Genomic DNA, 24,537 nt, shown 5'->3' with positions numbered 1-24,537 from the left:
TCTAACCAAAATTTTATCACAATAATTTATCTCTCTTGTAAAAATAGGTAAACAAATAAATAAAATTGATTTTGATCAACTTAATTTATGCAATTAATTTACACAATAATTTTAATAAACTTTTTAATTACTTGAATTAACTAAAAGGAATATGTGGGAAATTGAAAGAGATTAAAGATAACCATGGAATATTCTGTGGGTTTCAATTTGTGTTTATTATTAAAAAAGTTGTATTTGATGTAAGTATTGATCAACCATAGGGGGATATTGAATTCTAATTGATCTCTCTTTTAACGAAAACTATGATCTATTTTTAGAAACACCACTTCATAATAAAACATAGGAATTGAAAATACAAGAGAATGTCTCCAATTTTAATAATATAAAACAAGGAGACATTTTATTACTATATTTGATTATTTTTACTATTTATAGATTTTGTGGAATAAATTAATTTTTAACACAAATTCAAACCTCAAACCAAAATATAAATAATTTTTACTAAAAACAATTGGAATTTAATGTGCCAAATTCTTTTAATTAACTCCTATCTTAATCAAATACTATAACATTAAACTATAATAATTCCTATTAGTGGACTTGTTGATAATTCAGTATAATTAAAATTTAAGTAAATGCTGCTCGAGGTTTAAGATACACTTGAATTATACGTATAACTAAAAGTAAAGAAAAAAATATAGAGTATGTCGGGTACATAATTTATTACATATGTCATGTAATAATTGTTATTTTCAAAATGCATAATTAATTAAATAATTTGGATTATTTACCTTTTTTCAATAATAAGTGTGAAATTTATTAGTTAAATAAATATTTATGCATTATTATTGATAATTTTTTTGTATTAAAAAATGTATTTTAGTAAATCAATAAAAATTTTTCATAAAATAAATAAAATAAATAAAAATTAATAATTTGTTGATAAATAAAATTATATTTTACAAACCTTTTTCTATTAAAATTAATTTTAAAATTCTTTTTTATATCTTTCTTTCTTTCTTGAATACTTTTTTTTGAGTTCAATTATCAATAATATATTAATCAAGGATGCAATTGAAGAATATTTTAGCTGTTTCAGCTATTGCTAGTTTAACATCAGCTGCTAATAGTATGTATAATAATAATTTTTAAGAAATGAAAAATAATATTTTAAGCTTTTTTCTTTGATCCAAGATTTTAAAGGGACAGGGACAAACCTTACAAATTTGAATTGATCTATATTGGGGGTAATTTATAATAAGACAATCACATCATATTCAATTGGGTCTTTATTGAATTGTTATTGGGATCACTCATCAGCGTTACATTAAAATTTTTCATCAACGGCTTTATGAAAAAAGGGAAATATATACAAGTCAAATAGTGCCTTGCATAATACAACATAAATTTCTCAAAAAGTCAAACAATAAATAAATTGAAAAGATCAAAGTGTTTAGAGAATTTAATGGTTTTACTCAATTGAGTAGATCAAGTCAAAATTCTGTAATAATCTAGTTCGATTCTTTCAAATTTAGTATGAGTATTAATATGAAGAGAAATNTTTTTTTCTTAAATTTCCTCGAAAAAAAAAAAAAAAATAAACGAAAGGGGAAATTAATAAAATAATTGAAGAAAAGCAATTATAATCTGAGACAATAGGACAAATTGGATCAAATTTGAATAATTTATTATAATACTTGAAAAATCATATTCAACCATCAATTGTTCAATAACATTATCATTACAAATAATACTACTGGAAATGAAGATTGTTTTAAAAGTGAAGTATTAAAATAATCCTGCATTTAAGTTTCTCGTATTTTCCCGTATATCTGATCAATATTGGTTTAAATAATACATCAAAATTTAAAAGAATCTTATAAAAATATTATAAATATTTAGCACTCAAAAAAGTCTTGGATCTGAAAAGCTTAATATATTGACTTTTGAAGATTCATTAACAAATTACTAACAAGTTTTATTTAGATTCTACCTTAACTACTGCTACTCCATCAGTTAATAGTGGATGTTCATTTTCAGATTTTACTGCCACTGCTTCAGGTCAAGTTGCTTCAGTTGCTGCCTGTGAAACTGCTGTAGGTGATGTTACTATTCAAGGTGATGCATTCGGAACAGTTGAATTAACTGGTTTAAAACAATTATATGGTGATTTATCAATCATAAATGCTACTCAAGCTTCTACTGTTAATGCACCAACTTTACAATTAATTTCAGGAACTTTTGAAGTTAATGCTAACACCATTTTATCAAACTTGAATTTAGCTCAATTAACTACTGTTGGTACTTTAAATTTGAATGCTTTACCAGCTTTAGAATCAACTGGTTTAGCTTCAGGTTTAACTTCAGCTGACTCAATTATTATTTCAGATACTGGTTTAAATCAATTAACTGGTATTAATGTCTATAGATTAAAAGTTTTCAATGTTAATAATAATGGTGATATTGATACTATTGATTCAGGTTTACAAGAAGTTACTGATACTATTGATATTTCATATAATGCTGAAAAAGTTGATGTTATTTTAAATCAATTAACTTCTGCTAATAATGTTATTTTACAATCAGTTAATTCATTCCAAGCTCCAAACTTAACTCAAACTAATGGTTCAGTTGCTTTTTCATCATCATCAATTGAAAAAATTGAATTAAAACAATTAAAATCAATTGGTAAATCATTAACTATTAATAAAAATGAAGATTTAGATGAAGTCGATTTCCCTAAATTAGAAACTATTGGTGGTGCTTTACAAATTTCCGATAATGATAACTTAAAATCATTAGATGGTTTCCCAGAATTAAATTCAGTCGGTGGTGCTGTCAACATTAATGGTTCATTTGATAATGGTACTTTCAGCTCATTAACAAGAGTTGCTGGTGGTTTTATTTTAAAAATTGATGGTGAATTATCATGTTCAGCTTTCAATAAATTAAATTCAAATGGTGATGTTAAAGGTGATAAATTCCAATGTCAAGATAAAGTTACTACTTCATCATCATCATCTAAAAAATCAGGTTCAGATTCATCATCAGATTCATCATCATCTGAAACTGGTTCATCATCAGGCGGTTCAGGTTCTTCATCATCAGGTTCATCATCATCATCAAGCAGAAAATCAGATGCTAACACCGCAAGAGTTGGTTTATTAGCTTCAGTTATGGCTGCTTTTGGTGCTATTGGTGTTGCTTTTGTTTAAATCTAAAACAAAGCTACTAATCAATCTTTTCATTCAATTGTGTTTTGATACAAATTCATATAAAAAAAAAGAGTTTAATTTTTGTTTACTATACAATTTTTTCTTTTATAAAACTACGTTAATGTTTTTTCTAATTTAATAATAATATATAATAATGATAAATATTTATATAAATATTTGGAGTCTTATAGTCTGGCTTGTCTATAAATTATCTATAAAATTGTCTTTTCAACAACTAGGCTCAAAACGTCAGCAATTTGCTTCACGTATAAATCAGACATTTTCTCTATATTCAAGTCGTCAGCGATATCTTTCTTATCGCGTAATATATTCACTAAAGAAGTTTGTTTGCCATCTTTTATACCACACATTTCAAAGGTATTTAGGTACTTCAAGTCAGGGTTTAAATTTAATGAAGTACCATATTCAGTGACACCATGACGAATTCTAACTCCAATACTTGCAATTTTATCATTTTTATAAAATATTCCAGGGTTTAAATCATTCAAATTTGTCTCTAGTTTGAACTCATTCTTTAAAACATTCTGTAATGGTTTTAAAAGCACGTTGTTGACATAACATTTTGGTGATAGTTTTGCAAAATCTTTTAGGTTCAACACTAAATATGTAACTAATTGACCTTTACCATGCCACGTTAATTCTCCACCTCTATTTAATTGATAAAATTCACATTCTATTTTCTTGAAATTTTCGATATCTGATTCTTTAATCTTTTGTTTCAGTTTCAAACCTGATACGTAAACATTTTCAAATTCAAAAGTTAATATCGTTGGTGGAATTGGATCAATTGTTTCGAGATTATAATTATTGTTTCGTCGTATTTTTGATGTTAATGACTTGTACTGTAAATTTTGATCCATGAGTAGATCTTGTATATTTAAACCATGTTGAAAGCTTGTTATTCCCGGAAAATGTATATGTTGTAAAGTCCTTAGATTTTTCAGTATTGGTTTATACATTCAATTAAGTTGTGAAAGATCAGTAATACGTGAATATATATTTTTTCTTTTGTAACATAATTTCACAATATAATAATTTGGCAACCACAAACAAAACCAAAAATTACTTGGAATTGTCAAAATTATGTTAGTGCTTTAATACTGGCGAGTATGTCGAGGTATAAAGATATTCAAATTAAATCAAGACCAGTATCTATAGCTACTACAAATACAAATGTAACGAGCCATGATCATCAACAACAAGGATCAAATTTACAACCAACACAAACATTACAATCACTACCACCAACATCAAGTATAAATGAAAGTACCAAACTGACTAATAAAGTAAAACATCCATTACATCAAAGACAACAATCATCACTTCATACAATTAAAAAAAAAGACATCAAATTATCATCGAAAAAGGAAGAAGAATACAAACGTCAATTGAAAAGTCCACAAGTTGATTCAAAACATGAATTTGAAGAAATTGAATTTTTAAAGTTAATGTATTCCAAACTGGACCCCAATATAGAAGTAGAACAATTACAAAAACTCCTACCGATACTTAATTTAATACCGAATTTGAATTGGTCAATTCACATATTCTTATCTACAATAATGGTTAAATTTATAAATTCATGGTACCTTACAAAACTAAATACTAATAATTTTGAATTTGTTGAGAAAGTATATAATGAGGTCATAGTTGTATTTGCACAAGATTTAAATATAAGAATCACGAAATTGTTTGAAGATGAAGATCAAATTTTAAATTTGGAAGATGTGTTAATACAGATTTTAGATGAACACCTCAAGGAGTTTGTTGAGAAAGATGACCGTGAATATTCATATAAAGTCATTAACGATTATTACGACAAAGCTAATAATGAAAATAATCTACATTATGATCCCAACTTAAAACCACATGAGATTTTAGATCAATATTTGTTTGAAAAACATATCATATTCGACACTACAAATGAAGAAAGTCAATTACTATATTTCAGAGTTTTAGTAAAGAAAATTTTACAAGTTGCTTTCAAAAACTTAAGCAACTCAATATATGACTCAAAAATTTCAAGTGATTTAGTGATTCTAATTTTAAGTGATTTGATTTTGAATAAATTATTTGAAAAATTATCATCTCAAGAATTCATAATTGGAAACATCGATAAGATAGTTACAAGTATACTACAGTCGATGAAAGACAATAAAAAAACTAAGAAAGTATCTACAGTGCTAAATAAACTTAGTGGGATAGTAGACGGACTTTATTTCACTGTGTGTCTTTCCATTAGATCTAGACTGAATAAATTTGATTTTTTACAATCTTCAGTTTTTACGTTACTCAATAATTTACTTTTCATAAATTTATATAAACCAATGATATATGGATCATTTTTATCCATTCAAACCATAATCTCAAATTTTTCAATTCTACACAATTGGTTCAATAATTTATTACTGAATTATATTTTAAAGCATTTTAAGAATCTTGAAGTTCCCACTAAACTTAGTCAACTAATTGATAATTTAAGAGTGCAGTTGTTTTATGAGGAAAAATTAGATGTGAAAGAAGAAGAAGAAGAAGCAATTGAAATTGATCAAATCACAAATAATATACTTCAAATTTTGAACAGTCTACCAATTATAAATCAAGGTATCGAAGATAAAGAAATTGTTCAAAAATCTATTAAGCTGGTCTTAATTATATTTGCCGAGGACGAAGAAATCAATCAAAATAATAAAATAAATAAGTATTTGATTATTAAGTTATTAGATTTTATAGTTCATACTTTTTATAATGAAATATAAATCAAATCAACTTTCAAATTAATATGTAAGTAATTTTAGTATGAGTCTCGATTTTGCGCAATATTGAAAGTATACATCCAAATTTTGTATCAGATCAATACAACAATTAAAATACAGCTCACTTCAACCCACTGAATGATAATGATATCGAGGAAGTTAGGAAATATACTACTACTGAAACGATTCAACTCAATTGTTAACCAAAATGTCAATATTACTGCTAAAAGAAATTTCATATTCACAACTTTAGCAACCTCATTATTTGGTTCAATACTATGGTCAAAAAATAACGTATTAGCATCCAAGATGGAGAATGGGGAATTACATTATAATGACCCAAATAAAAGCATGCATTTAACAACAAAAGACAAACCTCTCTTTGAAAGATCTAAACCAGATTATCCGGGTCACATACCATTAAACAATTTGGAAAAAGCTATGATGTTTGTAGGTTCATCAATTGGTTCATTTTATCATCCAGAAAGAAATGAATTCATAGTTGCATTAGGAGAATCAAGTGCCATTGAACCAGTACTCAAGAGTCTACAAAAAACAATGTTAAGTGATCCAATAGGTAGACAAATTTTAAGAGAAAGACCAAGAATAACATCAACTTCATTAGATTTAGATTACCTTAGTTCATTACCTGATAATACAATTGGAAAAAACTATATGATATGGTTAGATAAAGAAGGGGTGAGTCCAGATACAAGAGTTGAAGTTAAATATATAGATAATGAAGAATTAGCATATATTTTCCAAAGATATAGAGAATGTCACGATTTTTATCATGCAATAACTGGATTACCAATAATAATAGAAGGTGAAATATCAGTTAAAATATTAGAATTTTTAAATATTGGTATACCAATGAGTGGATTAGGTTCATTATTTGCTCCATTAAGATTAAAAAAATCTCAAAGAAAAAGATTAAGAGAAATATATTATCCATGGGCTTTTAAAAATGGTTTATATTCTAAACCTTTGATAAATGTTTATTGGGAAAAAATATTAGAAAAAGATATTAATGAATTTAGAAAAGAAATTGGAATTGAATCACCACCTGATTTAAGAGGAATGAGAAAAGATTATTTTAGTGAAAAAAGAAAAGAAAAAGAATTGAAATTAAAGAAAAGTGAAACAATATAAAGTGAGCTTACATAACGATTTAATCATTGAACTACACTGCCCAATTTCAAATGATGATTTTGATTACATATATTATACATAGTTAATTTAAATAATAATATTTTTGAAACCCCATATTATATTTTTGACAACTAAGGCTACCAATTCCAATTGAAACGAAAAGGCTGTACGAAATATTAAATTTTTTAAATGTAAATAGTCATGTAAAAAATTAGATCTACATTTCGTTTCAAAACGTATTATTATTTTTATTGTTTTTGCTCTTTAATATTGACTAATGTTATAATAGTATTCTAGTAATCTTGTTTGTTAATTTATTATAATGTTTTACTATATTTTTTAATAATTTAAATTTTAAGTGGTAGTAATTTAATAATGTAAAACAAATTTGAAATTTTATTAATTAAAGTTTTTATTTATAGAGCAATGTAAATTATATAAATAAAATATAAATAATATGTTTACAAATTTCCATCCATTTATATTCAATCTCATTTGTATAGTTTCATTTCATTATCACTTAAACTCATAACAACTCAACTTTTTATATTTGATAACAAGATAACAACTACTTCATCATGTCACAATTACTATACAAATACTTTTTGAAAAAAGTATGTAAATTTCCAAATTCTTCTATGATAAACTTAATCAAATATTAACAAATTTAGACAAATCTTGATCATTTAGTAACTATGGGAGCTCCTCAAGAAGATCCATATTTTGAAGAAATTCCAGAAAAAGATTTACATTTTTATCAAAGAAAAGGAGCTAAAAGAAAAAGAAAATTACCATCATATATTCCAAAACATGATTTAAAAATCTTAAATAAAGTTAAAAATAGAGCTTATACTTTAGATTTACAATTAAGTTTTTGTGGGATAAGAATTGGTTGGTCTGGTATAATTGGTTTAATTCCATGGATTGGTGATTTTATAGCATTTTTTTTTGCTTATCAATTAGTTAGAACTGCTAAAAAAATTGAAGGTGGTTTACCAAAGGGTTTAGAAACTGAAATGATGGCTAATGTTACTTTTGATTTTGGTATTGGTTTAATTCCAATAGTTGGTGATTTTATTAATGTTTTATATAAATGTAATTCAAGAAATTTTATTTTGTTGGAAAAACACTTGATTAGAAAATATGAAGGACTAAATGGTGGTATTGAAAATCCAAATAATTCAGGTACAGCTGCTGCAGTCACTAATAAAAATAGACAAGCTACTGCTGCTAAATATGAATCAACTGAAGAACCTTATAATCCTGAACTTCCAAGACCACAAAATAATATTCCACCAAATTATAAAGGACGACCTGTTCCTGATCCACCACTTGATACTACTCAAATTGGAAATAAAGTTTAGATATTAATCAGTTTATAGTCCCAAAGTAACACTATTATTAGCATAATAAGTTTTTGCCTTCAATCAAGCTCTTTAAATCTCAGTTCAATAATATCCAATCTTTGTTTAAATTCCTCAACAAATATTACTAATTGATCGATTTTCATAAATTCTAACTCTAAATCATTGCATTTTTTTAATAGGTTATCAATATTATCATATTGTTTACTTAATTTTAGTTTTTCGAAATAATCATTATTTATACTATTTTGTTTTTGTACAATCGAGGTATATGTTTGATCTGTTAATGTTTTGATATAATCTTTTATCTTATATATTAAATAATCGTAACTTAATGATAATTGATGTAATTCTAATGGATCAGAATCTGGATCTGTGGATTGAGTTGGCAGATGTGAAGAATTTGATTGATCATTTGTAGGTATGTTTTGATTTTGACTTTGATGTTGTTCCATATAAAAGAATATGACAAATGATGAAGGGCTAATATGTTTTTGGGTAGTAGATCAGTGGAATTATTGAACGTGGTTGTTCTTCTATATCGGTTAAATATTTGTAGTACTTTTGCGTTAGTTTTACTTATCAAGAAAAAATAAAATCGGGATAAGCAAGCATTAAAATATTTCAACAATTAAAAGTGGTTACCACGATTTCAAATCAATTGGATCATTATAAGATTACAATCAAAAAAATCATAGTAATATGGCTTCATCATATTCATTGGATAAAATAAATCCCAAATTATTGAGAAGAATCTATAGAGCTTGTAGACCAACTAATGATGAACCAAATTTAGCACTTAATTTAGAAATTTGTGATTATGTTAATGCTAAAAAGGGATCAGCACCAAGAGATGCAGCAATTGCAGTTGTTAAATTGATAAGTCAAAAAGATCCTCAAACTTCAGAATTAGCAATCGCATTATTAGATAATTTAGTTAAAAATTGTGGGTATCCATTCCATTTACAAATTTCAAGAAAAGAATTTCTTAATGAATTAGTTAAAAGATTTCCAGAAAGGCCAACTTTAAGATATTCCAGAGTTCAACGTTTGATCTTGGCACAAATTGAAGAATGGTATCAAACTATATGTCGTACTTCAAAATATAAGGAAGATTTTGGTTATATTAAAGATATGCATAGATTATTAACAAATAAAGGTTATATATTCCCAGAAGTTAAAGTTGAAGATATAGCAGTATTAAATCCTGGAGATAATTTAAAATCTTTAGATGATATTCAACAAGAAGAAGCTGTTGTACATTCTGCAAAATTACAAGAATTAATTAGAAGAGGTAAACCTCAAGATTTACAAGAAGCTAATAAATTAATGAAAATTATGGCTGGGTTTAAAGATGATAATATAAAGGAAAATAAAAAACAATTGAAAGATGATATTGTTAGATTAACTCGAAAAGTTGAAATTTTAAGTGAAATGTTGAATTCAATTGAAAGTAGTGGTGCTAAAATTGATGACAATTCTGATGAAGCATTAGTTGAATTATATAGCTCTATCAAAAGTTCACAACCAATTATTAATAAAATCATTGAACAAGGTGATGATGAAGAGGAAGAAGTTCATAACTTATTATCATTAAATGATGATGTTAACAATGTTGTCAATAAATTTCAATTATTGAAAGGTGGCAATATTGAAGAAGCAAGTAAAATTAAAGTCTCTGGTGGTGGTTCAGGTAGTGCAGACTTGAATTTAATTGATTTTGATGATGCACCGGAAGATGTAACAGCAAGTAAAGAACAAGGTTACAATGATTTATTAAGTGATTTATCTAACTTAACATTTGGAGAGAACAACAATTTCAACTCATCATCAAATGGTAATTCACAAATAAATCCACTAAATTTATATGGAGCCGGAGGATCAATCACACTTGGAAGTACTACATCATCAACTATTCAACAACCAAAACCATCAACCGCACAAACTCAATCAAAACAACCTTCTTCTTCATCATCAAATTTTGATTTATTAAGTGATTTAAATTCACCATCACCACAATTACAATCCAACATATCAAAACCATCAACAACAAGTTCCAAAAACTTAGATCCATTCGGATTTGATTTCCCATCATCAACACCTTCAAGTTTACAAAAACCATCTCAAAGTTATATCAAGATGTTACAAATAACTCAAACTTCAAATTTAAAAATAGAAGTTGGTGTATTACAACAACAACCAAATAACTTTAAGGGAAAAATATTATTTTCAAATTTAACTAATTCAACAATTTCAAATATAAAATTTATGATTGCAGTTCCAAAGACATGCAAATTAGATTTGAAATCTCAATCAAATGATGTCTTATATGGTTTTAATAATCATGGAATATCTCAAGAATTTAACATCGAAAATCCTCAACTGAAACAATTAAAAATTAAATGGAAGATCGAGTACAAAATTAGTAATGAAACAAAAGAAGATACTGGTGTAACCGTTTTATAGAATGTGAACCAATATTGAAATAAACATAAATTTATATGTATAATAAACACTAAATAAAAATAGTAATATAAAAGAATTGAAAGTCAAATGTAAAACACATAAATAAGTAAATAAATTAAAGACCGAATGAACTAAACTGAAATATCCCAACCATTTCATGGTTTAACTAATGAATCATTAATAATAAAAATTAACCCATTTTCAACTTGTTTAACAGTATCAACAGGAATCCATTTCTTTTTATCAACTTTAATAAAAAAATTCTGAGTCAATAAATCTTGTTTAATTTTTAATTTTTTACCATTATCTAAAGTAGTTAATATAATTTTTTCATTTTTGGAATCATCATCATTATTTTCTTCAATAATTATCTTATTTTGGAAATCAGTTACGATATGACCATCCAAAAAATGATTTAAATTATCTTGTAAAATTTTATCTTGTTCTTCTTCATTTGTAACATCATCTATATTTTTAGGAAATTCCCATGGTTTTAAATTTGATAAATTAGTTTCTATAGCTTCATCTGTTGGAGTTATAATCAACATGTTTGATTCTAATGACTCTGTTTTGGAATTTAATATGGAATTGTCTCTTATATATCCAGCGAAAATAGAAATTGATTTTAACTGTGGTAAGATTGATTGTAATAAGTTGTTGAAACAATCTGATGATTTAAATGTAAATACCAAATCATTGTTTTCTGTCTCAATTGTTTCTCCATTATTATTTTCCAAAACTTGTTGTTGCTCACTACGTTTATTTATTAAATTGGCATATTTTTCAACATTGAATACATTTTTAGCTTCTCTTTTATCTTTTGAATCTTCCTCAAATACAAAATTTGAAATGTTTATAGTATTTTTTCTTTTAGTGACTGTATTTTCTTCATCTTCTAAAGCTTTTAACAAATCTGATAAATTTGGAGTATTTTTGGCATCTCTCTTATCATTTACACTATTCAAAGCTTTTAAGATTTCATCAAAATTAGGAGTGTTTTTAGCATCTCTTTTACCTTTAACATCTTGCAATTCTTTAAAAAGTTTACCTAAATTTGGTGTATTTTTAGCATCTCTTTTTTCAATACCTTTCAAAGCTTCTAAAATTTCTTCATAAGACTTTGCATTTTTAGCATCCCTTTTATCATCAACAATTTCTAAACTTCCTTTTAACGCTTGTAAATCAGCTATATTTTTGGGTTCTGCATCAGCTTCTCTTTTATCATTTGTTGAAATATCTTTTAGATCTCGTAAATCATATACATTTTTTGATGATATCATCGTTGATAAAGATATTAAAGAAATTAAGAATGAAACTTTCATTTTGAAATTTGTTAAGTTGATATGAAATAGCAAAAATAAAACGAATGTTTATACTTTATTTATTGCAATATATTGACGTTGTAAAATACCGTTTTTATAAATTTCGTAAAAGGGTTAAAAATTAATGATAATAAGATTCTAAAGTATAGTGGATTTGTAAAATAAAATGTATGGCTTAAATTATAAATTGTTTTAATGACTTTTATTTCTAATCTGCGACATCAAAAAATTATTATAAGAAATTAATTAATTTTACATGTAAAGAAAATTAACGTATTTTGATGATCACGTTCCGCAGTTCCATTCTGATGTGGATGATTGGCAATTGTTAAGTTGTGTTTGATACCATGTGTTTAATTAGATGTTTAATGTTTTCATTAATGAATTCAGTTCCGTTGTCTGTTTGAAGCGTTTTTTACTTAAGTTTAAAAATGAAAACACTTATTTAGTAGAGTGTTAAAATTTACAATCGTTTCAGCGAAACACTATTGGATTTGAAAGTGATTTCAATCAACAGATCAATTTGAAAAGTTTGTTTGGATTTAATATTTATTTACAAAGATATCATTTTGTATCTCAAATATTGTTTCTACAGCAAAACTGAAATTATTTTTTAGGTTAAGATTCATTTTGAAGATTCAAAACTTGATAATTTTGAATTTACCTTCGATTTGTTTATTAATCGATTCTTATTTTTTCGGATTTGATGATTATAAACATTACAAGATATGTTTAGATCATTGTGTTTGAATAAATTTGAAGTCATACAATTTGTAAGATTCATTAAATTCAACATTTTTTAGGTAAAAAGTTTTAGGCTAACACTTCAAAATCGGAATACTTAAATACTTGATCTATAGTGGCAAATTGTATAATCATAACATTCCTAACATTAATGTAGTAATTACATATCTCTATATTAGTTAAACTCCTAAGAGTGTTTTAGACTTAAATTATATCTTAGTCTTAGCTTCTGAGCTCTCAAATCCCTCAATTTTCTAACTTTATTTTGATCATACCTTGGATCTCTTAGCAAGTTTTCAAAATTCAATTCTTGACCTTTAAATTGTTGTAAATTTTTTAATTTATCTCTCAAATTTAATAATTTTATTGATAGTTCATTTCTTTTATGTTCTAATTTATTAACTTCATTTTGAGTTTTGACATATTGTTTCATAATTTGTGGAGTCATAGTATTTCTATAATTTTCTTTGGCATCATCAACATCTAATTTTGGTACTAATCCATAAGTTCTTGTTGATGTTAAGACTTGTTTTAATCTTAGACTATCACTTGTTGTTTCTTTCAATATTTCAGTTGAATTTTTGAGTAGTTGAATTGATTCTCGTAGTGAATTATTACAATTTTCCAAATTACTGTAGGTTGAAGTTGACATTTTTTAAGTTTATAAAAAGACTTTTATATAGTTTGTTTATGGTTTGATAATGAAATAAATAATAAATTTTCGTATGGTAAGCCGCAAAGAATATTTATTATTATTATTACTTTAATCTACAGTAATTTTAAAAGATTAAGCAAAATTAATTAAAAAAAAATTATTTAGTTTTGATTATCAAAAAGAATCAAAAGATTAAAACAATTTAACAAGAAATAAATAAATTATATTTAGTATACAAATTAATCAAATTCATCAGCATAACAACATCATAATCTAAGTGTTACCTTGCCCATCATCTTAATACCTAATCCCAATTTTTTAAAAAATTTCCATTCATAACAAAAATCAGAGCTTGCGTAAAAATTAACGAAGAAAGGTATAAATTAAAGAAGTACATATATTATTGCATAATTCCATTTTTTAAACGACTTGATGAAATATTAATTATCACAATTAAACAATAAGCTGGTATTATTGTTTTCAATACAAATACATTAAAATATAATGACGGATATATCAGAAAAATTAGATAACCTACATCTATCAAATAAAATCGTTGATTCAAAGAAAGATAAACAACAACCATTTCCAAATTTGGATCAACGAAAAGGAGGTATAATACATATAAGAAATAATGTACATAAAAATGGAACAAATATAAACACAGCAGCTGCGCGTAAAAGATCGAATTCGCAATCACAAGTTGTTAATCTACCTATAAAACCAAAAACTTCAAGAGATTTTTCGAATACTTACAATAGTAATCTTACCAATGCTTATCCCAAAAAGAGAAATCATATGCAATATTATGTTACACTATTACCCTTAAATGATACATTTATAAGAAAACATTTACCAGTTTCAATATTTCCAGAAACCACTAAACTAGGTAGACCTACAGGAGCAAAACATAAACCAGATGTAACAAATGGATATTTTGATTCAAGAGTTCTATCTAGAAATCATGCACAAGTTTATATAGATTCAAATAATGGGAAACTAATGTTGCAAGATTTAGGTTCATCAAATGGTACATACCTAAATGATACAAGACTTACTAATGAACCAACAGAAATTAAAATTGGAGATATCGTTTGTCTTGGGTTTAATGTACAAGCAGAATCAACACACAAACAAATAAGTCTAAAGATTGATAATATAGATATCATTGCAAATACTAACTTTGATACTTCATCAATGAAAAATCAGTATGATACTCCACAATTTAAACATTTATCATTTGTTGAAGATATATATCGAAAAATTAATGCCGAAGAAAAGCAGCCACAAAATCAATCATCAAGTTTTGACAGTGCAATGTTTGGTGATGTTAATCCAATTTTAGAGGATGAGTTATTAGGGTTGTTCTCAAATAATTCAGGAATATATAATAACTCACAGATCAAAAACACAACTGCATTTGAAAATATAATTAATAGTTTACTTGCCAATTTATCAAAAGTTAAACAACAATCATCAGCATTAAATTCATTACAAAACTTTTTGGTTGGATATCAAAAAGACTTAAATGAGATAAATAACAAATTTATAGAAGAAGAATTTTCTAATAGAAGCAAAAGTATAAGTGATGAATTAAGTAAGGAGAAAACAAAAAATAAACAACTAGAAGATCAACTTAAAAAGTTTACAAAGGCTAAAGAAGTTGAAATTGAAAAACTCAATAACAAAATTCAGCTGGTGGAAAATGATAAATCCAATATGTTTGAATCAATAAGGGCTTTACAAATTCAAGTTGATGATAACGAACTAAAGTATAAAAACACAATGGAACAATTAGAACAACTACAGTCTCATAAAACAAAAGATGTTGCTACATCTACAGCTGATGATTTTTCAAATGATGAAGAAACACATGATTTAGTTTCAGATGCAATTAATGCATTCATAATGGATTTATCAAGAACTCCATCAGTACGCGATAACATGAAAAGTTTGGAGAATACTTCAATAAGTAAAAGTTCAACATTAAAAGATGCAATTGAATTAACTCCTCCATCATCAGATAATGAAGAAGAAGAAGATGAGGAAAATCTCTCAGGATTAGATGAAAAAAGCTCACAAGATGAAAGTTCAACAAGAAAATCATCGAAAGAATTATATACAGAAAATCTTTTATCATCTTCAATTATAGCAACAAATCTTATACTTAATGAAGTAGAACCATTCCCAAAAGTTGAAGATTCTCCAAGTATTTCATCAACAAGTTCGATTCTGCTGTTAACTGATAAAAACTTAAAATCACTGACATTAAATAATCATAAAAAATTTACATTCATCAAGTTATCTGATCAAGATAAACAAAGATTCCTGACTTTTGCAATTGCTATGTCTTTTTTATTACTAGGGTTTTATTTACAAAGATTAGTTAATTAATATTACAGAGAAGTGGTCATTACTAAAAGAAATTGTAGATTACATTTGTGAATTCTCAACACAATTCTTCTTCCTTAGATCTTCATCATCATATAAATATAAACTTAATTTCCCATTAATTAACATCTACTTAGGCTTTCCATACTTTAGTAATTATGTTATATAATCCACCATCATTTTTTTCCATTACATAAACACCATAACCAGCAATTCCGGTACCCAAAGTTAAAAGATACATAGCATAATTATGCAAACTACCATAAACTCTTTTTGGAATATAATCTATAATACATGATTGAAAACCAGCATAACAATGATACAATAATAAAGCACTTAATGTAGAATCAACTAATGTAGAAGCACCTGTAAATAATGGAGCTAAAGTTAATGGAACTAATCCAATGCTTACTAATCTTTCTGCTGTCCAATGATATGATCCTTCTAATTTATGAGGTTTTGGTGGTACATAAGCATCATTTACTGTTCCCACAATAAATCCAGGTGGTTGAGGAATTGTTTTTATACCTCTTATTAATGTTGGTTTAATTAATTTTGATGATAACTTTGTAGTTTGTTGAAGTCCAAGACGTGATAACATTATTAAATTGAATATATATGTATGTTTATATGAGAAAGGTTAAGGTGAAAGTTGTGAATATGAATAGATTGGTTGATGAGTTGAATGAATAGGTTTGTTTAAGTTCCCCGGGTTTTATGATTTAAATTTTTTACTTACGCTTATTTTCGAATCTTATTTTATTGGTTAGGAATTATATACAGGTTTTTTACATGTTTTTGAGTTTTGTCTCATGCTGCTGTGACATTAAAAGATGACACTGAGTTTTCAACAAGAATACATGAATATTGAGACCATATCGTATTATATAAGACTTGAAAATGCTGAATGTTATCAAACAAAACTAGATGGTTGTAAGCCTTTAGTTCTAGATAGGCACCGGTGAAGCTTGTTTCCATTTTATAGATTTTAAGCAAATCTAAAATTGTAGTAGAGAAATTCGCTCACTTTTGTAAACGGTCTTCTGATTGGAATGAATAATTTCTTTAAAATGTAAAAGCTTGAACGGAGGGAGCTTGGATCACCTAAAACGACAAGTAAATGAACTTTAAGTGTTGAAATTTTGTAATTTGTTTCAAAATCAAGTGGTAGCTCATTACATTTTTTTATAATACGTAATCTATTCTTAGAGTGCGTTGGAAAAATATAAGAACCAAATTGTTTCAAAATTTATTTATAAAATCATCCATCATATATATAACTGCCGCAATGGAATTTGACTTAGAACCAACATTAGAGTCTTTAATCCAACAAGACACCTTGAAATGGATTTTTGTTGGTGGTAAAGGTGGTGTTGGTAAAACAACAACTTCATCATCAATTGCCGTTCAATTAGCATTACAACATCCAAACTCAGAATTTTTATTAATTTCAACAGACCCTGCACATAATTTATCAGATGCATTTTGTCAAAAATTTGGTAAAGATGCAAGAAAAGTAGAAGGATTATCAAATTTATCATGTATGGAAATTGATCCTGAAGCAGCAATGAGTGATTTACAACAACAAGCACAACAATATAATAATGATCCAAATGATCCTTTAAAAAATATTATGAATGATATGACTGGTTCGATACCTGGTATAGATGAAGCTTTATCATTCATGGAAGTTTTAAAACATATCAAGAATCAAAAAGTTAATGAAAATGATAGTAAAGATAAAATATCTTACAAGACAATTATATTTGATACTGCACCAACTGGTCACACATTACGTTTCTTACAATTACCATCAACTTTACAAAAACTTTTAGGTAAATTTCAACAATTATCTGGTAAATTAGGTCCAATGATGAGTATGTTAGGTGGTGGAGGTAGCGGTCAACAAGATATATTTGAAAAATTAAATGAAGTACAAAAAAATGTAGCAGAAGTTAATGAACAATTTACTGATCCAGATTTAACAACTTTTGTATGTGTTTGTATATCTGAATTTTTATCATTATATGAAACTGAAAGAATGATTCAAGAATTAATGTCATATAAAATGGATGTTAATTCAATTGTGGTAAATCAATTATTATTTGCAGATGATGATGAAAATCCATGTCAAAGATGTGTAAGTAGATGGAAAATGCAAAAAAAATATTTAGATCAAATGGCTGATTTATATGAAGATTATCATTTAGTTAAAATGCCATTGTTGGGAACTGAAATAAGAGGTGTTGAAAATTTAAAAAAATTTTCTAAATTTTTGTTAGTTCCTTATGATCCTAAAAAGGATAATTCTTTGATTACAGAAATTAAAAATGTATAGAGTGTTGTAGATAGTTTTTTAATAAATAATGATATAATTTGAATAACTTTCACATAAAAATGGAAATGTGAGAATCCTGCAGATAATATCTTTTAAATTTACGATTGAATTGGAAAATTGAAAAAAAAAAATCCGTATCAAAGTTTGATCAAGTTGATTTGATACCAACCAAACACGTCATTTCAAACTACTGAAAGTGGTTGCATTAATTTGTTGATTATGGCCAGAGGTAATCAAAGAGATTTAGCAAGAGCTAAAAATCAAAAAAAACAAGAAGAAGCTAAAAAGAGCCAAAAACAAGGTGATAAAAATAAAAGAATGGAGAATGATGCTGAAAAAATGAGAGCTAAACAAGCAGCTGGTATGTGAATAATACGGAATATTTTGTGCCCAATCAACTACTAACTATGTCTTAATAGCTGATGCTAAAAGAGAAGCTGAAAGAATTGCTAATATTCAAAAGAAATAAGCTGGAGATTATTCTTATGTAGATTAATGTAAATAAATGTAATATCGTATGTTTAAATTACGTCGGATAAAGTAATAAATGGTTGTAGTAATTTTCATGCGGCTTATTCCCCTAATTCAAAGAAAAGCCGATTTAAAAAATTAGACCAATAAAATAATTTTTCAATTTAGAATAACTTTATTCTATCTTTTTCATTTTCAACTTTCCAAAGAAACTTCCAGATCGATCTTTCTAGTTACTACCTCAATTGATTCAAAATGTTAGTTGAAGACTCATTTGTTGATGTTAAAACCAGCAATGGTACCACAATGAGAATATTTTATTTTCATCCAAAAATTCCAAGTTACCCAAATGTAAAGTTTCCAGGTGTTGTGTATGTCTCAAGTTACTCTGCAATTAGATCAATTACTTTACTTTTACCCCGCAATTAGATCAATTGCTATTTTTAAGCTTTCTTTACAATATACTGACCTTCAATTAGCTGTTGGAGTGAAATTTATCAGGTTTCTGGTCCAATTAAAAGAGCTGCGAGAGATATCGCCTCAAATGGTTACATCGTTGCCTGTCCATCAATCTATCATGATTTTGAAGGCCCAGAAGCTTTGGAATATGATGACGAAGGAACTGACAGAGGTAACAGGTACAAAATTGAAAAAGAATTAAAATCATATGACGAAGATATAAAATTATCAATAGATTTCTTACTCGGATTAAAAACTTGCAACGGCAGTGTTGGATCAACTGGTTTCTGCATTGGGGGAGCTCTTGCATATAGGTCTGCTGTTGTTGACTCAAGAATCAAAGCCGCTTGTTGTTTTTTCCCAACGGACATACACATACATGGACTCGGAAAGGGCAAGAATGATGACTCTTTGAAAAGATGTGGAGAGATTAAAGGGGAAATTATTATGATTTTTGGAGATAAAGACAATCATGTTCCATTAGAAGGTAGAGATCTTATAAGACAAGAAATGAGGAAGAACAAAGTTCAAATGACTTTTATTGAAGTCAATGAGGCCCAGCATGCTTTTATAAGGGATGAAAATAGTAAAGGTAGATATGATTCAGCCTTAACCAAATTATGTTTTGAATGGATGTTGGAATTATTTAATCGTAGATTAAAATTGGATTATGGTGATCATGATGGTAAAGAAGTAATTATTGAAGATGTTTGTTAGTTTCGAATTTTGCAATTATTTTGTAGATGTTTATAATCCGATCAAGACTAGAATACGGTGATCATGATGACAAAGAAGTACTTGTTTATGTTATTTGTTAATTTTTTGCAGTCTAATTTGTATATGTTTGTATATTGGTATTTATGCACGACTTAATTTTTATGAAAGATTTTTTTTTTTTTCACATTGATTGAAACAAAGAGTAAGGTAACCAAATCAGTTAATCATTTACAAACCAACCACCACCAAACATGAGACCAATAAAGTTAATGGGACATGAGCGTTCATTGACTCAAGTCAAATATAATAGAGAAGGAGATTTATTATTTTCTGTAGCAAAAGATAATGCAGCATCAATTTGGTATTCATCAAATGGTGAAAGATTAGGAACTTTAGAAGGACATCAAGGTGTAATTTGGTCTATTGATGTTGATCCAGAAACTAATTTATGTGTTACAGGTGGAGGTGATTTAGTAGTAAAATTATGGAAAGTTAGTAACGGAGAATGTGTATATACATGGGAAAGTCCATCACCAGTAAGAAGAGTATCATTTTCACCAGATGGTAAAAAATTATTAGCTATTGCAGATCAAGTTATGGGTCATATAGGTACAATTTCAATATATGATATAAATCGTGAAAATCCCAAAGAACAAAACAATGAACCATCATTAATAATAGAAACTCAAGAAGATGGATCAAAAGCAAATGTTGCAGGATGGACACAAGATGGTAAATATATAATTTCAGGTAATGACGATGGTACAGTATCCAAATTTGATGCAACTACAGGAGAATTATTACAAACTTTACAAGCTCATGGTATACATAATGAAGAGAAAAATATTAGTTTGACAGATATTCAATTTGCACCAGAAGATAGATCATATTTTATAACATCATCAAAAGATAAGTGTGCAGTAATAATTGATGTTGATACATTTGAAATATTAAAAGTATTTAAAGCAGATGCACCAATGAATACAGCAGCAATAACACCAGTAAAAGATTTTGTCATATTGGGAGGTGGTCAAGAAGCAAGAAATGTTACTACAACAGCAGAATCTCAAGGTAAATTCGAAGCAAGATTTTATCATAAAATATTTGAAGAAGAAATTGGACGTGTAAAAGGACATTTTGGTCCTTTAAATACTATCGCAGTACACCCAGATGGTACAGGTTATAGTAGTGGAGGAGAAGATGGTTTTATTAGAGTTCATACATTTGACAAATCTTATAACGAATTTCTTTTTGATGCAGAAAGAAATGAAAAAGCAACAGCAGCTGGGACTATTTAAATAGAGTTTGTAAATCATTAAAATACATTTTGGTCATTATAATCATTCTTTGGTTATTTTTCTCTAATAATATCTTGATCTATATTTACACAAAATAATGGAATTTTTCAGATGTATTAGAATAAAATACAATATTATCTCATCATATTTTATATACAGGACTAGAATATTTCAGTATATTGCTGCAATTAATTTACATAAAATTGTTTCAGATTTTATTACAACCACTTTTTTTTTACAACACTTTTTTCTTTCAAGTCATTTTCAAGATATTTATTACCATTAACTCGTCATTTCATTGTCACTTTCAGTCCTCACTCATTTTTTGTAACAAAATATAATGATTAAATCACAAAGTGAATCAGATCAAGAATCGAGTTTAAGTGATAATGGTGGCGGTTTTGTGATTAATGATAAGAATAGCAATAAGAGAAGAAAAACTGGAAGACGAACTCCTCAAAGAAAAACAACAAGAAAAACATCATATGTTGAGATCGACGATGATAGTAGTGATGAAGAAGTAGATTCAGATACTTTTGCAAATGTTGAAACACCTAAGCAAACGCGTTCCAAAACTACGCGTTCTAAAAAAGTTACACCTAAACCTGAGTCTTCAGATGATGATGATGATGAAGAATTCACTTTAAGTTTAGAGGAAATCAATAATGATGATGATACATCCGATGATAATGATGTTCAAATTGTGAGTTCAAGTTTTCAAGACCCTGATGGATCATCAAGAAATTTAGCTATTGAATTAACTTCAGATGATGATATACCGTTGGCAAATAGAGAGCAACCTACACCACCACCAGCAACAGCAGAACAGGTAGCAGAAGAACAACCTAAACCCAAAAAGCGAGCAGCCCCCAGAAAGAGAAAACCTGCAAAACCAAAAGTATCTCATTATGAACGTTCAACTAATAATCTTTATACACATCATCCAGAATTAGTAAATGTTTTCACTGATTTAGCAAGCTATGAAGGAATAAAACCCGAAAGAGCTCCTCATCCTGAAGGTATGACTTTAAGAATGTTGCCGTTCCAATTAGAAGGTTTAAATTGGTTATTGAAACAAGAAGAAGGTAGATTTCAAGGTGGTATACTAGCAGATGAAATGGGTATGGGTAAAACTATTCAAACTATTGGATTATTTATGGATGATCCTACAAAAAAACCCAATTTAGTTGTTGGTCCAACTGTTGCTCTTATGCAATGGAAAAATGAAATAGAAAAACATACTGATGGTAAATTAAAAGTTTTATTATTTCATGGTGGTAATAGAGTCAATAAAGTTAAAGAACTAGAAGGTTATGATGTTATATTAACGTCTTATGCAGTCTTAGAGTCATCTTTTAGAAAACAAAACTATGGTTTCAAAAGAAAAGGTAACATGGTTAAAGAAAAATCAGCATTACATAATACTGAATTTTATAGAGTTGTTTTAGATGAAGCTCATAATATTAAAGATAGAACTTCAGGTACTGCAAGAGCTGCTAATCATTTGAAAACCAAAAAAAGATGGTGTTTAACTGGTACTCCATTACAAAATAGAATTGGAGAAATTTATTCATTAATTAGATATATGAAGATTTGGCCATTCCATATGTATTTTTGTACAAAATGTGATTGTTCAAGCAATGATTGGAAATTTTCAAATGGTAGAACTTGTGATGGTTGTGGACATACTGGTATGCTACATACAAATTATTTCAACCATTTCACCCTTAAAAATATATTAAAATTTGGTTTAGAAGGTGATGGTATGGAAAGTTTTAGAAATTTAAGATTATTATTGAACAACATAATGTTAAGAAGAACTAAAGTTGAAAGAGCTGATGATTTAGGATTACCACCAAGAATTGTTGAAATTAGACATGATAAATTTAATGAAGAAGAAAGAGATTTATATACATCACTTTATAGTGATTCTAAAAGAAAATTCAATGATTATGTTGCCGAAGGTGTGGTTTTAAATAATTATGCTAACATCTTTACATTAATTACAAGAATGAGACAATTAGCTGATCATCCAGATTTAGTTTTGAAAAGATATGGTACAAATCAAATTGCAAATTCAATTGATGGAGTTATTATGTGTCAATTATGTGATGATGAAGCTGAAGAACCTATTGAATCTAAATGTCATCATAGATTCTGTAGATTATGTATTCAAGAATATATTGAATCATTTGATGGAGCAAGTAATAAATTAACTTGTCCAGTTTGTCATATTGGGTTATCAATAGACTTAGAACAACCATCAATTGAAGTTGATGAAGAATTATTTACAAAAGCATCAATTGTTAATCGTATTAAACAAGGTTCACATGGTGGTGAATGGAGATCATCTACAAAAATCGAAGCATTGGTTGAAGAATTATATAAATTAAGATCAGATAAACATACTATAAAATCAATTGTATTTTCACAATTCACATCAATGTTAGATTTAATTGAATGGAGATTGAAAAGAGCTGGTTTCCAAACAGCAAAATTATCAGGTTCAATGTCACCGCAACAAAGAGATAACACTATTAAATATTTCATGGATAATATTGAAGTTGAAGTATTTTTGGTTTCACTAAAAGCTGGTGGTGTTGCATTAAATTTATGTGAAGCTTCTCAAGTATTTTTAATGGATCCATGGTGGAATCCAAGTGTTGAATGGCAATCAATGGATAGAGTTCATAGAATCGGACAAAAGAGACCAATTAGAATTACTAGATTTTGTATTGAAGATAGTATTGAACTGAAAATCATTGAATTACAAGAAAAAAAAGCAAATATGATTCATGCAACAATTAATCATGATGAAGCTGCTGTTAGTAAACTAACTCCTGATGATTTACAGTTCTTATTTATGAACTAAAAAAAAAGTTGCATACCTCGTTATTTATTTCGCATAAACTTATATATATATATAAATTTTTAAAAATTAAAATAAAAAGCATTTTAACAATGCTATACTTTTGTAATGTTTCAAAATTCTCTTTTGACTCATATTAAAAAATTATTTTATATGCAGATTTGAAATTTTTTTTTTTTTTTTTTTTTTTTATTTATTTCAATTTCCGATTTATAAAATAGAAAAGCGCTTAAATTAGTACTGCGATAGTTTTTTTACAACCACCTACTATTCATTCAAAAGACTCAATTACATAAAAA

The 24,537-nt window shown here is 27.1% G+C and overlaps 15 protein-coding genes across 15 annotated transcripts; 10 read left to right on the top strand and 5 right to left on the bottom strand. All coding sequences in view use genetic code 12, as the record gives it.

The window, feature by feature from the left end:
- Positions 1-1,068: 1,068 nt before the first annotated feature.
- Positions 1,069-3,215, top strand: ECM33 (Ecm33p; the record flags this gene model as incomplete). Its single annotated transcript, XM_051761519.1, has 2 exons — positions 1,069-1,129; positions 1,987-3,215. 2 exons carry the CDS (start codon positions 1,069-1,071, stop codon positions 3,213-3,215), a joined length of 1,290 nt encoding a protein of 429 aa, XP_051621575.1.
- Positions 3,216-3,427: 212 nt separating this feature from the next.
- Positions 3,428-4,096, bottom strand: KGF54_001178 (lipoyl(octanoyl) transferase; the record flags this gene model as incomplete). The annotated part of the gene is made up of 1 exon (XM_051761518.1): positions 3,428-4,096. The coding sequence occupies one exon, from the start codon at positions 4,094-4,096 to the stop codon at positions 3,428-3,430; it is 669 nt and encodes a 222-aa protein (XP_051621574.1).
- Positions 4,097-4,345: 249 nt separating this feature from the next.
- On the top strand, positions 4,346-5,995 carry KGF54_001177 (uncharacterized protein; the record flags this gene model as incomplete). The annotated part of the gene is made up of 1 exon (XM_051761517.1): positions 4,346-5,995. The coding sequence occupies one exon, from the start codon at positions 4,346-4,348 to the stop codon at positions 5,993-5,995; it is 1,650 nt and encodes a 549-aa protein (XP_051621573.1).
- Positions 5,996-6,130: 135 nt separating this feature from the next.
- Positions 6,131-7,144, top strand: COQ4 (ubiquinone biosynthesis protein; the record flags this gene model as incomplete). Its single annotated transcript, XM_051761516.1, has 1 exon — positions 6,131-7,144. The coding sequence occupies one exon, from the start codon at positions 6,131-6,133 to the stop codon at positions 7,142-7,144; it is 1,014 nt and encodes a 337-aa protein (XP_051621572.1).
- A 695-nt stretch (positions 7,145-7,839) lies between these two features.
- KGF54_001175 (uncharacterized protein) lies at positions 7,840-8,508 on the top strand (the record flags this gene model as incomplete). The annotated part of the gene is made up of 1 exon (XM_051761515.1): positions 7,840-8,508. One exon carries the CDS (start codon positions 7,840-7,842, stop codon positions 8,506-8,508), a length of 669 nt encoding a protein of 222 aa, XP_051621571.1.
- A 59-nt stretch (positions 8,509-8,567) lies between these two features.
- Positions 8,568-8,963, bottom strand: KGF54_001174 (uncharacterized protein; the record flags this gene model as incomplete). Its single annotated transcript, XM_051761514.1, has 1 exon — positions 8,568-8,963. One exon carries the CDS (start codon positions 8,961-8,963, stop codon positions 8,568-8,570), a length of 396 nt encoding a protein of 131 aa, XP_051621570.1.
- A 247-nt stretch (positions 8,964-9,210) lies between these two features.
- On the top strand, positions 9,211-10,974 carry GGA2 (phosphatidylinositol 4-phosphate-binding protein; the record flags this gene model as incomplete). Its single annotated transcript, XM_051761513.1, has 1 exon — positions 9,211-10,974. One exon carries the CDS (start codon positions 9,211-9,213, stop codon positions 10,972-10,974), a length of 1,764 nt encoding a protein of 587 aa, XP_051621569.1.
- Positions 10,975-11,129: 155 nt separating this feature from the next.
- On the bottom strand, positions 11,130-12,296 carry KGF54_001172 (uncharacterized protein; the record flags this gene model as incomplete). The annotated part of the gene is made up of 1 exon (XM_051761512.1): positions 11,130-12,296. The coding sequence occupies one exon, from the start codon at positions 12,294-12,296 to the stop codon at positions 11,130-11,132; it is 1,167 nt and encodes a 388-aa protein (XP_051621568.1).
- Positions 12,297-13,227: 931 nt separating this feature from the next.
- Positions 13,228-13,692, bottom strand: SPC19 (Spc19p; the record flags this gene model as incomplete). The annotated part of the gene is made up of 1 exon (XM_051761511.1): positions 13,228-13,692. The coding sequence occupies one exon, from the start codon at positions 13,690-13,692 to the stop codon at positions 13,228-13,230; it is 465 nt and encodes a 154-aa protein (XP_051621567.1).
- A 507-nt stretch (positions 13,693-14,199) lies between these two features.
- On the top strand, positions 14,200-16,089 carry KGF54_001170 (uncharacterized protein; the record flags this gene model as incomplete). Its single annotated transcript, XM_051761510.1, has 1 exon — positions 14,200-16,089. The coding sequence occupies one exon, from the start codon at positions 14,200-14,202 to the stop codon at positions 16,087-16,089; it is 1,890 nt and encodes a 629-aa protein (XP_051621566.1).
- Positions 16,090-16,219: 130 nt separating this feature from the next.
- KGF54_001169 (succinate dehydrogenase membrane anchor subunit) lies at positions 16,220-16,687 on the bottom strand (the record flags this gene model as incomplete). The annotated part of the gene is made up of 1 exon (XM_051761508.1): positions 16,220-16,687. The coding sequence occupies one exon, from the start codon at positions 16,685-16,687 to the stop codon at positions 16,220-16,222; it is 468 nt and encodes a 155-aa protein (XP_051621565.1).
- A 687-nt stretch (positions 16,688-17,374) lies between these two features.
- KGF54_001168 (guanine nucleotide exchange factor) lies at positions 17,375-18,424 on the top strand (the record flags this gene model as incomplete). The annotated part of the gene is made up of 1 exon (XM_051761507.1): positions 17,375-18,424. One exon carries the CDS (start codon positions 17,375-17,377, stop codon positions 18,422-18,424), a length of 1,050 nt encoding a protein of 349 aa, XP_051621564.1.
- Positions 18,425-19,150: 726 nt separating this feature from the next.
- Positions 19,151-20,071, top strand: KGF54_001167 (carboxymethylenebutenolidase; the record flags this gene model as incomplete). The annotated part of the gene is made up of 2 exons (XM_051761506.1): positions 19,151-19,266; positions 19,384-20,071. 2 exons carry the CDS (start codon positions 19,151-19,153, stop codon positions 20,069-20,071), a joined length of 804 nt encoding a protein of 267 aa, XP_051621563.1.
- A 251-nt stretch (positions 20,072-20,322) lies between these two features.
- Positions 20,323-21,369, top strand: TIF34 (translation initiation factor eIF3 subunit i; the record flags this gene model as incomplete). Its single annotated transcript, XM_051761505.1, has 1 exon — positions 20,323-21,369. One exon carries the CDS (start codon positions 20,323-20,325, stop codon positions 21,367-21,369), a length of 1,047 nt encoding a protein of 348 aa, XP_051621562.1.
- Positions 21,370-21,709: 340 nt separating this feature from the next.
- RAD16 (DNA repair protein) lies at positions 21,710-24,241 on the top strand (the record flags this gene model as incomplete). Its single annotated transcript, XM_051761504.1, has 1 exon — positions 21,710-24,241. One exon carries the CDS (start codon positions 21,710-21,712, stop codon positions 24,239-24,241), a length of 2,532 nt encoding a protein of 843 aa, XP_051621561.1.
- Positions 24,242-24,537: the final 296 nt, after the last annotated feature.

Source organism: Candida jiufengensis (assembly GCF_024610255.1).
Source record: "Candida jiufengensis strain CBS 10846 chromosome Unknown scaffold6, whole genome shotgun sequence".
Lineage (NCBI taxonomy): Eukaryota > Fungi > Ascomycota > Pichiomycetes > Serinales > Debaryomycetaceae > Lodderomyces > Lodderomyces jiufengensis.
This window is presented reverse-complemented; position numbering and strand designations above follow the sequence as displayed.